Source organism: Brassica oleracea, chromosome C3 (assembly GCF_000695525.1).
Source record: "Brassica oleracea var. oleracea cultivar TO1000 chromosome C3, BOL, whole genome shotgun sequence".
Lineage (NCBI taxonomy): Eukaryota > Viridiplantae > Streptophyta > Magnoliopsida > Brassicales > Brassicaceae > Brassica > Brassica oleracea.
The window spans coordinates 32,182,738-32,197,758 of NC_027750.1; the positions used below are offsets into that span (position 1 = coordinate 32,182,738).

The 15,021-nt window shown below is 38.0% G+C and overlaps 2 protein-coding genes across 2 annotated transcripts; one reads left to right on the top strand and one right to left on the bottom strand.

Moving 5' to 3' along the window:
* The first annotated feature begins 1,748 nt into the window (after positions 1–1,748).
* On the top strand, positions 1,749–4,000 carry LOC106335909 (pentatricopeptide repeat-containing protein At2g13600). Its single transcript, XM_013774587.1, has one exon. It carries the CDS (start codon positions 1,848–1,850, stop codon positions 3,936–3,938), a length of 2,091 nt encoding a protein of 696 aa, XP_013630041.1. The 5' UTR covers positions 1,749–1,847; the 3' UTR covers positions 3,939–4,000.
* Positions 4,001–4,263: 263 nt separating this feature from the next.
* LOC106335910 (ABC transporter G family member 5) lies at positions 4,264–6,320 on the bottom strand. The gene has a single exon (XM_013774588.1). It carries the CDS (start codon positions 6,230–6,232, stop codon positions 4,334–4,336), a length of 1,899 nt encoding a protein of 632 aa, XP_013630042.1. The 5' UTR covers positions 6,233–6,320; the 3' UTR covers positions 4,264–4,333.
* Positions 6,321–15,021: the final 8,701 nt, after the last annotated feature.

Here is a 15,021-nt window from a genome sequence, read left to right on the forward strand (position 1 = left end):
GTTCATATATAATTGAGCAAACATGATAATAAGTTATATATTATTTGTAATGCAATACAAAGAGTTTAATAATATAATAAAACACAAACACTGTAACATAATCAAACTCAATCACTCGTCATCAGAAACATCATCCACTTCATCATTTTCTTCAAATTCATCTTCGTTGGCTTCGTCTGTTGCATCGTCTGGAAGTTCTTCATATCCCTGGTTGTGTGGATCAACAAGTAATATATCATTTGTAGCTTGCTCATGTACTTCTACTTCATTTACGGCATCTTCTTGTAAAGGCGGTTGTTCATCAGTCAAGATTCGGCCCCGAGGTGTAACTTTTATAGCGGCTAACCAAGATATTCCAGATTGTATGATCCTCGGGTATGGAATAAAACAAACTTGGTCTGCTTGAGATGCCAATATGTAGGGTTTAAATTTGTTGCACCTCTGTGTAGCATTTATATCAACAACTCCAAACTTGCTATACCGAACACCTCTATTGACGGTGGGGTCAAACTAGTCACATTTGAAGAGAACGCATTTCAGCTTCACCAGACCGGGGAACTCCACTTCGATGATCTCTTGTAAGATTCAAAAGAAATCAGTTTCACCTTTCACACATACTCCATAGTTCATTGTTGCTCGCCGACTTCCGTATTCGTAAGTGTGAAAAGTGTAGCCTCGTGTGAAATACATAGTTGCTGTGGTGACCTTAGCGACCGGACCTTGTATCAATTCGTGAAACCACTGAGGATAGAATGAATCATCATAATCAACCTGGATCATCAACATATATATATAAATATATAACTTCATTAATTATATAATAAATAACATTACGTTTGATAATAACTTAACCACGAATGTGCAACTACGTTTCTCGTAAATTGTTCGTTAATCAGATGGTAGCTTGTCGATGTAATTTAGTCGTACATTTACGACCACATTACGACTACCTGAAAGTGTGGTCGTAAATGCGAAGTTAGTTTACGACCAATTTACGACTAAACCTTTTAGTAGCAAAATTACGACGGACTTTAACATAGTTGTAAGTTAGACGTAACGTCGAAGTTAATTTACGACTACACATTTGTAGTCGTAAATGGTAGTCGTTACTCTCACGTTTTCTTGTAGTGCGTGCACTTATCTTTTCCGTCATACATCCATTTAGAATTCTAGAGTTAAACGTTCTTGAGCCGAAGTATTGGAAAGATGGTTATCTATCGAAAAGTGATTCACGATATCGTGCGAGAAAAAGTCATTTGGTGATTGTAGGTTCAGTAAACAATGATTTCGAACCTTCGAAAAGATAACGCACTATCCCATCCGAATGGGATGGATCGAAAGAGCAGACATAGATAGCCTATTAGCCGTGGACGGTTGAAGCGTTACATAAACATTCTCACTTCCAGTTACCTAAAGATAACAAAATACAACACCACAACAACACAAAAACTAATATGACCGGATTGAAGGTTCAATCTATCAAATATCACACATCCATGTGTAGTTGGTTTGATTTCTATTTAATTCTAGTTGTTCAAAATATTAATGAAAAAATATATTCATCACTATTATGTTCGGATTTGATTTTTTTTTCTAATTTGGTCCGTGTCAGTTTGATATAATTCCCCGACCCCGAGGCCAGCTCCATAGCAAGATGGCTTAAGCCTAACCGGTGGAAACCGGGTCCGACCGTTTGTTTCTATTAATCATAATTGGATCTCAAGTTCGGTTCGATTGAGCATCCGAATGAAATTAAAACCCGCCTTTGCTCAAGAGAACTCTCTGCGCACACAAAGATGAGAAATCCAAATTCAGTTTGAAGAACATCTCTCCAAAACAACAATGGAATGGCTAGAAACTCATTTCTCAAACTCGGCTCTCTCACGAACTCTTCACCCTTCGCGAATCTTCTCGATTCATGCATCAAATCCAAGCTACCACCAAACGACGTCCGCACCGTCCACGCTTCCATCATCAAATCCCCTTTCTCCAACGAAATCTTTATACACAACCGTCTCATCGACGCATACGCGAAACGCGGCTCGCTCCAGGACGCGCGCAAAGTGTTCGACGAAATGCCTCACCGAAACGTCTACACTTGGAACACTCTCGTGACGGCTTTAGCCAAGTTAGAGCTCTTAGACGAAGCCGAGACTCTCTTCCGCTCGATGCCTGAGCGTGACCAGTGCACTTGGAACTCCATGGTCTCCGGGTTCGCTCAGCGCAATAGGTGCGAAGAGGCGTTGCGTTATCTCGCTTCGATGCATAAAGAAGGCTTCTCGCTGAACGAATATAGTTTAGCTAGTGGTCTAAGCGCTTGCTCTAGCTTGAGCGATGTGAACAGAGGCGTACAGATACATTCTTTGATCGCAAAGTCTCCTCCTTTGCTCTCTGATGTTCATATAGGCTCTGCTCTCGTTGACATGTATTCTAAATGCGGACACGTGGATGAAGCTCAGCAGTGTTTTGACGAGTTGTGTGGTTATAGAAACGTCGTCACTTGGAATAGTTTGATTACTTGTTACGAACAGAACGGTCCCGTGGAGGAAGCTCTCAGCGTTTTCAATTTAATGTTGAGATCTGGTTTTGAGCCTGATGAGGTTACGTTAGCGAGCGTGATCAGCGCGTGCGCGAGCCTGTCCGCGCTCAAAGTCGGCCGGGAAGTTCACGGACGTGTTGCTAAAGACGTTAAGTTACGGAACGATATAATCCTAAGCAACGCCTTTGTTGATATGTACGCAAAGTGTGGAAGAGTAAAAGAAGCTAGGATCGTGTTCGACAGCATGCCTATCAGAAACGCGATCGCCGAAACGTCGATGATCAGCGGCTACGCTATGGCTGCGAGCACCAAGGCTGCTAGGCTGATGTTCACCAAGATGAGGGAGAGGAATGTCGTTTCGTGGAACGCGCTCATCGCCGGGTACACGCAGAACGGGGAGAACGAAGAAGCTCTCGGTCTGTTTCGTCTGTTGAAGAGGGAGTCGGTATCCCCGACGCACTATACCTTTGCTAATATCCTCAAAGCGTGTGCGGATCTCGCGGAGTTGCATCTAGGCATGCAGGCTCATGTGCACGTGTTGAAGCACGGGTTTAAGTTTCGATCCGGGGAAGAAACTGATATATTCGTTGGCAACTCGTTGATAGATATGTATGTGAAATGCGGCTGCGTGGAAGATGGTTATCTCGTGTTTAGGAAGATGGTGGAGAGAGACCGCGTCTCCTGGAACGCGATGATTATCGGATTCGCGCAGAACGGGTATGGAAACGAGGCGCTTGAGTTGTTCAGAGAGATGCTTGGTGGTTCTGGGGAAAAGCCAGATCACATTACAATGATTGGTGTTCTCTCCGCGTGTGGACACGCTGGATTAGTCGACGAAGGGCGGCGTTACTTTTCGTCCATGGCCCGAGACTTCGGTGTGGCTCCTCTGAGGGATCACTACACTTGCATGGTTGATTTACTCGGCCGAGCTGGGTTTCTCGAAGAAGCGAAGAGTATGATCGAGGAGGAGATGCCTATGGAGCCAGATTCGGTTATATGGGGCTCTTTGCTCGGTGCTTGTAAAGTTCATAGGAACATCACGTTAGGTAAGTACGTTGCGGAGAAGCTTCTTGAAGTAGAGACGTCGTCGAACTCGGGACCGTATGTTCTTCTTTCTAACATGTACGCTGAGAATGGACAATGGGAGGATGTGATGAATGTAAGGAAGTCTATGAGGAGAGAAGGAGTCACGAAGCAGCCAGGTTTTAGTTGGATAGAGATACAAGGACGTTCTCATGTTTTCATGGTTAAAGATAAAAGACATCCTCACAAAAAGCAGATACACTCGCTTCTTGATGTTCTGATAGCAGAGATGAGACAGGAACATGCTGAAACAGGACCACTCTCCTCTGAGGAAATGGATTATTCATCTAGTATTCTTTGGGAAACTGCCATGTGAGTCCCTTTTGTTTTTTTTTTGTTGAAAATTCAAAGAAATAGAATTGTGAATTCAATTTTGGGATACCAGTTTTCAAATTTACTTTTAAATAATAATCATTTTCATAAATACCTTAAATTTATGATAAAAAAATAAATTAATTGTTCTAAATCATTTATAAATGTTTATGAATAATTTGTAGAACATCTATAGCCGTAAACAATAATCACTAAACCATTTTTGATTGAGTATATTTTTTAGAAAGTGGCAATCAATTTAGGTGGAATTATAGAGTCAATGGAAATATTTTTTTTTGCATTAATACACTTTCTTTCACAGTTGTAAGTAAATTGAACATTTGAACAAACTTATAAAGCCAACGTTTTGCAGATAAAAGACATTATTTGTTACCACATCTAAACAAGAGTACTTTTGAAACTTCTTTGTGAACATCTACACCTCAGAATCACATAGGAAACAAACCTGTAGAGCAAGACAAAACACAGCATGATGACAACGTTTCTCCATCTGTTTTCCTCGCAATACCTTTCTTCTTTCAGCAGACCCTCCTCGGTCATCAAACACTTTCCGATTCCATACTCCAAACACTTGCTCGACTTAGAGAACTCGTTTATCAAAAAACCTTCAAAAGGGTACTTGAACAGAGAGATGTAGTGCATGAAAATCCAGTACCCAGGGATCTCATTCTTCGATATGAAGTATCCGGAGAAGAGAAAGAAGGAGCCCATCACACCGGAAATCACCGAGTTCCCGACGATGAAGTTAGGAACCAGTGCGCTAAAGCACACAACCACCGAGTTGGCTGTGTAGAGGATCAACCAGATTAGTAGCAAAAAGTGCAAGAAAGCCATGAAGCTAGGGTTCAGCCCCACCAGCCAGTACACTGGGACTGAAAACAGAATCGCTAGAATGAGCAGAAACGGCAAGTAAACAAGCCCGTTCGCGACGGCGTAGGAAGAAACTCTGTAGCTTCCACTTGAGGTCTCCTTCATGAGAATCTCTCTCTCTTGCAGAAATATAGGGAGCGCCTCTATCGTTGAAGTAAGCAGGAATGTCAATATGAACGCGAAGAGTCCCACTCTCTCTCGCGCGCCTTTCAAATCGTCCTTGAGATTGTGAAAAATCAGACCTAGAACAATCCCTGAGCCTAGCATCTGAACCGTCCTGCAAGCAAAGAGCTCCTTGGTTCTGAAAATGTTCTTGGAGAATCTATGAGTGAGTATCATAGTCTCTCCAAGCCTCGAATTCGCGAAATCTCTTGTGAATTCTTTACCTATCTTCATGGTTCCTACGTCGGCGACCTTTGATTGTTGAAACAGCTGCTGTAGCGTGAACTTGCCGCTTCTCCCCTCGCCTTGTGATGTTGGGACATGAGCCACTACTAGTCTTCTGCTTTGCTGTAGCCTCTGGTGCTTAGTGATGGCTTCGATCGACTCGATGGCGAATTCGACTATATTCTCATGGAGAGGATGCTGCAGACCGTTTGATCTTAAGTAGACGCCGAGCTGATCCACCGAGCCTTGGTTCAGCGTCGAGCCGTTAGCCAACAGAAGAACGGAATTGAACAGTTTGACTATACGAAAACCCGGCTGGTGGATGGTTAGAACTATGGTCCGGCCTCTTGTCTCAGCCATGAGCTTGAGCATGTCTATGATCTGAAGAGCAGAAGTGCTGTCGAGACCAGAGGTCGGCTCATCGAGAATCAGAACCTTGGGGTCGTGAATAGCTTCAACTCCTATAGAGACGCGGCGTCTCTCACCACCCGATATTCCTCTGACGCTGTCATCTCCCACACGAGCCGTGGCTACAGCTTCGAGTCCAAGCTCACGCACCAACGACTTAACACGTGTTTTCAGCTCCTCTGCGGGTAGCTTTAACCGCAGCTTGGCGCTGAACAAAAGCGTTTCCTCCACCGTGAGCAGAGGAAACAGAGTGTCCTTCTGCGTGACGTAACCGGAGATTTTCTTGAAATTGGCTCTGTCGACCGGTCTCTGATTGACGATAACCGAACCGGTTTGAGGGATGAGTCTTCCAGCTAGAATTTCGAGCAGAGAAGACTTCCCTGCCCCACTTGGACCAACGATGGCGAGAATCTCCCACGGTTTGGCTCTGCAGGTCACTCCTTTTAGTACATGCTTGACTTTCTTGTAGGTTCCATCCTCAAGCTTAACCGGTTGGTCAGCTTCCAGAACCGGCTTCCTTGTAAAGATTCCGAAAGGATTAACATTAATCTTCCGCTCAGTGATGTTGTAATCAATATCTAGAGCTTCGATCTCACATCCTTCCTTCTCCATTGTTGAAGCTTTTGCACTCTCTTTTTCTCTCTGAGTCTCCAATGCTTGAGAGAAAGGACAAGTAATAAGTACAATAGCAATTATTTGTCCTACGTAGTTATTCTTCTAATTGTTTTTATTACTAATAATAAAACTTTTGATAAGTATTGTGTTTTAAAAGACAGCTTGGTTTTCTGTAGCTTCTATTGGATTTAAGTGAAGACTTAAGTTATGGTTCACGGGCTGTTTGTTTTCTTATATCATAGAGAGAGAAACAGAGAGGTTCACATGCAGTTGTTCCTTCTCACTCCGCTGTAACTTTCCCAAGATATCAAAGAGTCACGTGTTGCTCTCTATGCATACTTTTTGAGAAATTGCGGTGAATACCAAATAACTAAAATAATTATGTCAAAAGTAAGTCGCACTTCTGTAATATTTATTATTTAAGTCAACAAAAATGCTCATTCCCCGGTTTTGAGTAGGAAACAAAATACCCTACCGAACCAAATCCAATTTACAAATTTGTTTCGAATTGGAATCAAATTGATAAGATATACAAATGAATCCAAAATTTTGGAATCGAAATTGATAAAATATACAAATGAATCCAAAATTTTGGTATCTGAAACACCGATTTTGTATCCGACTTAGGCATTTTGAATATCCTAAAATACATGAATTACGATTATATATTTAAATATATTAATTATTTTTAGATCTAATATTCAGAAGATATTCAAATACTCAAAAATATTCTAAATTATCAAAAATACATGAAAACACCTAAAAATAAATATTAAGGAGAAAACAGCCGATTCCACCATGAGCTTGACGTCTTCATTGTTTTCATACACAAACTATTGAATCAAACCAAAACCACCACGAACTAATTTTAATTTTGAATTTCACACATGAACTTTTATAATCTGGTTAATTACTATATAACCGAATCTGATTTCGGTTTATTTAGCTTCGAGTGCTGACGTGGCACACACGAGGCTAGAATGGTATTGGTCGGTTTAAAATCAGACCAATTTTTTTTTTCAATTTGCCTTGTCAAAACGACGTCGTTTTGTCATCTGAAGTTCAAAAAAATAATTGGGGTAAATTAAAATTAGGGTTCATCGTGATTTCAGAAGAACAAAACCAAGAAGAAGAAAGAGGAAAATAGAGACGACTTGGGAGTCTGAAATCAAAGAACATAGGAGTAATCGTAGGAGATTTCGAGTTAGAGTGGGCAAATTGAACCGTTTTCCCTGTTTCTGTGACTTGCGAGTCTGAAAGATGAGGTATGTGGAGTTATTTCAATGAAATTTTTGGAATTTTTAGTACATATTAGGGTACGTCTCATCGTCTCTGTCTTCCTCTTTCTTCTTCTTTGTTTTGTTCTTTTGAAATCACGATGAACCATAATTTTAATTTACCCCAATTATTTTTTTAACTTCAGATGACAAAACGACGTCGTCTTGACAAGGCAAATTGAAAAAAAATAAATTAATTTGGTCTGATTTCCCCAAATATTAAGAAGTATTTAAAATATTAATACTTACATGTCCTTCATCCAAATTTCTAAACCAAACATATTTTCATGTTAATTTCAAATATTTACTATATAATATTCTTTATATGTTGAATATTATTTCTATTTTTGGATTTTAAGGTATATTAATTTTTTTGAATTTGTTTACATAATTTAAATGTATATCCAAACCAAAACCGAACCTAAAAAATCCAAACTGAACCCAAACCAAAATTTATAAATATTTGAATGAGTTTAAATACGTAAACTCAAAATTCGAATAGACCGGAAACGAAACTGAAAGGATACACAAATGTCATCCCTAGTTCTTAGTACTTGTGTTTCTAATATTTGTTGAGAAAAAATGTCTCTAATCTTTAAACTCTATTATAGAAAAACTGAGAGTATAAATCACTAAGAGTGATTTAGTTTAAAACTAGTAACTAAATATATCAAATTACTATTTTAATTAATTAATTTTAAAAATGTAAACGCTTTTTAATATATAGAAAATATATGTATCATCTAACGATTTTAAATATTAAGCGATCTTCGAAATATTCAAAACCAAAACAAAAAGACATCGTCAATAGTCAATCCCTCAATTTACAAAACGCATACATAAGCTATGCCAAGCTTTAGCAGCTGACTACATGAAGAATTGGTACTACATGAATATGTTATGCATAACAACATCTCTCAACTTAATGATGTTACCTGGTTAATATCACGAGTTTAGTTTCATTCATCCAAAAAACTGATGTTTATGTCAGAGACCGTTTAAATAATTCGTTTCATCAATTAAAACATAACCAACCTAACCGTAATTTAACTAAAATTATATTTTAACCAAGGTTTTAAAAGCGTAAGAATATTTTTAACAAAAATCTAATTTACAAAATAAACATGTTTTAACATTTTTGATAAGTATAGTTTAGTGTATTTGAAAACATATAATTAAATTATTTTTATTTATATTAAATATGAAAGTTATATAAGATATTATGCAATTTTATTTTTTTAATTATTTCAATCTGTTTCCTTATCAATTTTTAATAAAATTTATGTAATTCGTTTGATTAATTGTGTGATATATACTTATTTGACAAATTTTTAATTATAAAACTCATTTGACATCAATTTATTAACTTTCACATTTTATTTGTTTAAAACTTATTTGATGTCAACTTAAACCAAACATAATCTCGCATATATAACACGGGACAAAGTCCTTTTTTTTTTTTAATTTGAAACACACGAGACTAGGGGTGGGCACAGAACGGATAGTACCATATATTTTGGTATTTGCGATTTGCTTTGTAGTTTACGGATATCTAGTTTTTCGATTTGCTTTGCTTTGGAAAAAAACGAATATCCGGTTTTCCGGATATCCACATAATTCTCAGATATTTGAGAATATTTACAGATATTTACGAATATCTCATCCACTTTTTTCAATATGAATAAATGTAAAAAAATTATAAATGTTTGTTTTCAAAAAATATATTTTACATTATATAAAACAAAAAAGGTAAAATTTAGTGAAACTATATGTTTCATGAATTTTACAAAACATAAAGTTTTATAAAATTGTAGTTTTATAAATATTTTATATTTCTTTATTAATTTAATAATTTTATAAATAATTGTATACATGAAATATTTAAAATTATATGTTAAAATAATAATTCCATAAAATTATATATTTACAACTCTCTATTTAATTGTAGATATACTTCTATTCATATAGAAAATAGACCCTGAAAAAGGTGGGGTCCCTTGTAGGCTGGTCGAGAAGGAAATCAAAGTTTTAGCTTGTAATCAAGGTCAACATATAGACAATACACATACCATTGAGGAGCTTCCATCGTAAGGGCGTGGGGGGACATCTTTAGTATTAGCCACTCTGGGTGAATGTACACGTAGAAAAGGGTGTTCTAAAAGCTGACAGCTGTAGGGCGTACTGTTGGATTCCGTTGCAGACACAGTCTTATAAAATTCTTTGCATCATTCGAAAGGTGATCAGGTATTTCTGGCATTTCTTTGCTGTTCCCGATTTTGAAAATTGCAGCAACCTGGCAAAGACAGACAACTTGGACTTTAGAATAATTAGAAAGATGAGTGAACAAAAAGATTATGTTATCATATATCCCTTCAAACTGGCTCCAAGGTGGCTTTGCTGTTGCTATTTCAAGAATAGTACAGCCCACTCTCCACACATCGACTGCAAGTGTAGCCATTTTTGTGCATCACAACCTGTAAGAAAGCAGAAAACCAGAACTTGTGGCTTGGTGGTGATTAACTTGAGGGCAAAAGCTCAATAAGGTGAAGTCACCAGGGTTCGAGTCCCGGTCGCTGGAGAATTAACATTTCGGTATTGCCAGAGACAAGGGACCGGCACGTGGCAACATGTAACTAGTCTGGATTACTTCTGTGGGACCAGGATATCCCTGTATAATTCGAAAAAACAAAGCAGAAACATGAAGTGATTTTCTATCAGCTGCAAGAATATCATGTCTCGTGCACCACTTGCAGGAACTTATCCAGGAAAGTGAAAAAAGAAAGGGAAAACTACCTCGGGTGACATCCAATAAGGACTCCCCGTGAAAGAAAGCATAGTAGAATAGGCTGTTACCTGTTGGCTGTTGCAGAAAGAAGAAGCAAGCATAATTTTCAATAAATATAAAAATAATTGATATCTTCGGATGACTAAAAGAAAACTTTAGCTGTTGTGCTAGTAGTCTCCCTTTGTTAGGAATTTGTTTATGAGAAAACTTTTGGTTTTCGAAGGCAATTTCTCAAGAGTCATCTTGTTGTACTGTCAGATTTGTATCTTAAAAATGTATTTCACCCATGTACTTTTAAGGTTGAATGAAATTTCAGTGTTAAACAGTGGTGAATGGATTTGGAAAAGCCTATCAGATTGAGGAAACCCTAGCTTACTAAGATAAAAGCTCACAAGGGGATGACACAAAGCGCTTATAAAAACGAATCCTCTAAATTGCATCTTTGTAATCTACTTAAGTGGAAGTAAGCAAATGTTAAGATGCTTTAGTAAAATTGTATAGGGGTTCGATCATACCAGCACTAATGCACCTGATCCCATCAGAACTCCGCAGTTAAGCGTGCTTGGGCAAGAGTAGTACTAGGATGGGTGACCTCCCGGGAAGTCCTCGTGTTGCTCCCCTATTTATTCAGGGAAAGGGGCTTTTCTCTCTTTTCTCTCTCTCTCTCGCCTTTGCTCTCAGACCAACAAGCATCTCCGTTTTGCCTCTGGTGCGGCTGTGCCTTTCGCCGTCGCCAGAGGGCTGTTTCTCCCCTTATCTCTTGTTTTCCTTTTTGCTCTTCTCTCCTCCTCTGGCTGCCTCCGATATGCGTGTGTCCCTGGGGTTTCGAGCTTCGTCAGCGGAGGAACCTAGGCTGAAGCTGGCGGACGTCTTGAGTTTCCGGTGACACTACGAGGTAGGTGTAGCGGTGGATGGTGATTAGGGTCGGCTCTTAGGGGGTTGGGATTTGTTGCTGGTCGATTTTCATTCTTAGATCTATGGTTAGTCTGTAGCGCGTGGTCATGTAAGGGGCTTCTCCACTCTGGGATCTGTTCTTACACATGTATCCCGGCTCTTCTGTCCCGGTGGAGATGATCAGAGGCGCTTGTTTTCTCCCTTCGCGTGGTGTCTCGTTGTAGAGAGGTTTCTTGTTGTCCTTTGCTTAGTAGGTTCGGTGGGGTTCTTCTCCATCGGCGAGTCTGTGAGCCTGTTCGGATGCGACGTGTGTCGTCTCCGGTAGTCTTCAATTTGGCGCGTGTGCCTCGGCGTCTGAGTATCTGATGCGAAGTCGTCTATGGCTTGGGTTTGGAACCTCAGTGTCTATTACCTGCTTGTCTCCCTCTGGTCATGGCGTTTCCCCTTAACACTCGTGCTGGTTTCCATTGCGTGAAGCTTATCGAGTATCCTTTGGTGCTGTTTTACGGCTGTTCTTCATTGTTCTGATCCGTTTTCCGTTCGAGTCGTTCAGTTCTCTGGTTCTCAGAGACTGGGTGTGTCGAGGCTTTCTTATCCGGTTGTCATTTGGGTTAGTCGCGTCTCGTATTTGAACCCATCATCCCAGCACTTGAAGCCTAGCGCCTAGGTGTTTTCTGTGTTTCTTGTGGGTGTGTTCATCCGGCTCGTGTGTGCTGGCTCGGAGTATTAAGGGTGGAGCTACGGTTACTTCTAACCCCGTGTTTGTGCAGGTTTTTGTCGTATGGCTCCTTGGGGCTTTGCGTCCAATAATTGCTCAGTCTTGTTGATGCAGGCGTACTTGGCCTCTAGCGTTCATGTCTGGTCGCGTGAGCGGATTCTAATGTTGTCTACCTCGAGCTGTTCTTGGTCGAGCCAATCCTTAAGAGTGGATCATCGGGGAGGCCAAAATTACAGGATTCCGACTCTCGTTATAACTGTGGTTCTTCTTTTGTGGCAAGCGGTGGTGCAGATTAGTTGAGGCTTCCGGGTAGCGGGTTCTGCTTGTTGAGTCTGTCCCTGTGTTAGCTTAGATCGACTTGGTGTTTAGTATTTTATTTTTCTTTGAATTCTGCTTTTTGTTGCCTTTGTACTTCTGTCAAAAATTGAAAAATTGGTAATAATATTTTTAAATTTTTACCAAAAAAAAAAAAAAAGTTATATAGACAATGGTTGTACTCTTGGGTGAAGATTTACTTGAACAAAGTTGAGAAATGTCTGACACAATTAAATCTTTAGTCTCCTGCAAAACCCGTTGGTTTATGCATCATTTTAGATGAGAACATTGGAGTTTTTGATGCTCCATACTTCAAACTCAGATGTCGCATTACCCCATTAGCCTGCATGCCCAAACCCACACGTAGCCAACAAAAGTCTGGTATCTTTCTGCAATATTGCTCCCATCATCCCACGGGTAATCACAGCTCCTCAAGAAAATAACTGAAACGCCATAACCTTTTAGAGATGGGGCGTTGTAGATAAAGTAGGGGTGGATAATGGGCAGCCCTGAGTTCGTGTGTGCCTTATATAACTCGGTTAAAACTTAAAACCAAATATGCAAAGTTAGAAAAAGAAGAATAAAAAGAGTATAACTTTGGAAGGTAGTTGGGCGGTCATTGTTGTGTTGACTAAAAATCAGGGAGTGAGTAGGTGTGTAGTTTCCTTGTGTTATATAATGTAGATTTTAGCGTACTTAGAAATAGATGATAGAGTAGATAATATATGACTATATGAGATTAGTTGTCTCATATATATTATCAAAATTCCCATATTTTTTTACCAGTAGTCTAATTTCAATGAATTTACGAAATTTCTGGTTGGAAATTTTAAACTTTTGTAATCCCAAATGACAAATAAATCCTTTTTTTTTTTGCACTGACAATCATGAATATAGTTTTTTGTTATGATATTGTATTTCACAACAGTTTAAAAATATACAATTTAGTGAATTATTTTCAAATGACCATAAAAAAACTAGTATTTGATGAGTATAGAATCCGTATAGTTATGCTCTGTTGTATAATTTTCTAAAATATCGATGAAAATGTCTATCTACTATATTTTATTTTATTTTATCGTAAGATGAATATTTCCTCTATTTCTATAAAAAAAATGTTTTAAAATAAAATTTTGTTTCAAATAAACGCACGCTTGAAGTTTTTAAAGCAATTTTTGTTAGTTAATACTCTTTCCGTTTTCTAATAGATGGCATTTAAAAAAAACTGTTCCAAATTAGATAAAGTTTTCCATTTTTAATGAAAACATATTAATTTTATGTTATATGACTATTTGTATTATGTAGTCTATTTTGTTATTTGTTGAATTGTGTTTAAGTGAATAATTAATGATGTTTTTGTTTAAAAAAATATAAAAATGTTAAATGTTTTCTTAATCTATATATAACAATCCTAAACAAGATCTAATAAAAAACGAATGGAGAATGTTGAATAATAAATTCAACAAAATTAATTGTACTTTTTAAAATAATATTGGTTAAGAATTATGAAAAATTGGAAAATAAAAAAAAATAATACATTTATTATTTTGTTGGGATAGTTAATTTTTATTTTTTTCTATTTTTATTAGATTTGGATTTAACTGTAACAAATATTATTTTCATCAACAAATCTCTTTATTCATCCATTTGATCAATTTAGACAATAAATTTCAATATTAACAAAGTTAAATATACATAAGAGATACGTGTAATTATATTCAAAATATTTGATTTGGTATATCAAATATTTACTACGGATATATAATCAGTGATATTTTACTTTAAAAGTTTTACAATTACCTTAAACAAATTATTATGAAATACATGTATTTTTAAAGCGACTAATAACTAACTATATAAATAGCTTAGTCAGATAGTTAAATAATACATCACATTCATTTTTCAACGTATCAAATGAACAACAAAAATACAAAACACATGAAGAGTTTTTTTGGAATTGTGGTGTTCCAATTCTTGTTTTTCACATTATCTTTAGCAATTCGTGATAATTTTTTCTTTACTTCTGACTTTGATGTGTCTAGAAATGTTTTTTATGATGAAATAAAAAAATTGGTTCCAAGCGACCCAAATGAAATGTTTCTTTCTTCTCCACCGGTTTCAATAGAGAATATTGGAATGAAGAGATTGGTTCCAAGCGGCCCAAACAATGAAACGTCTCCACCTTCTCCACCACATCCCATAGAAGATAATGGAGTAAAGAGATTGGTTCCAAGCGGTCCAAATAATGAAACTGTCTCCACCTTCTCCACCACATTCCATAGCTGATTTTGGAGTGAATAGATTGGTTCCAAGCGGCCCAAACAATGAAACGTCTCCACCTTCTCCACCACATTCCATAGCTGATTTTGGAGTGAATAGATTGGTTCCAAGCGGCCCAAACAATGAAACGTCTCCACCTTCTCCACCACATTTCATAGATGATACTAGAGTAAAGAGATTGGTTCCAAGCGGTCCAAACAATGAAACGTCTCCACCTTCTCCACCACATTTCATAGCTGATTTTGGAGTGAAGAGATTGGTTCCAAGCGGCCCAAACAATGAAACGTCTCCACCTACTCTACCACATTCCATAGGGGATTTTGGAGTGAAGAGATTGGTTCCCAGCGGCCCAAACAATGAAACGTCTCCACCTTCTCCACCACATTCCATAGCGGACTTTGGACTGAAGAGATTGGTTCCTAGCGGTCCAAACAATGAAACATCTCCACCTTCTCCACATTCTATTGCAAATTTTGGAGTGAAGAGATTGGTTCCAAGCGGTCCAAACAATGAAACT

Excerpts from the sequence above, each read along its gene's own strand:
- LOC106335909 (XM_013774587.1), top strand. The coding sequence starts at position 1,848 with ATGGCTAGAAACTCATTTCTCAAACTCGGCTCTCTCACGAACTCTTCA.
- LOC106335910 (XM_013774588.1), bottom strand. The coding sequence starts at position 6,232 with ATGGAGAAGGAAGGATGTGAGATCGAAGCTCTAGATATTGATTACAAC.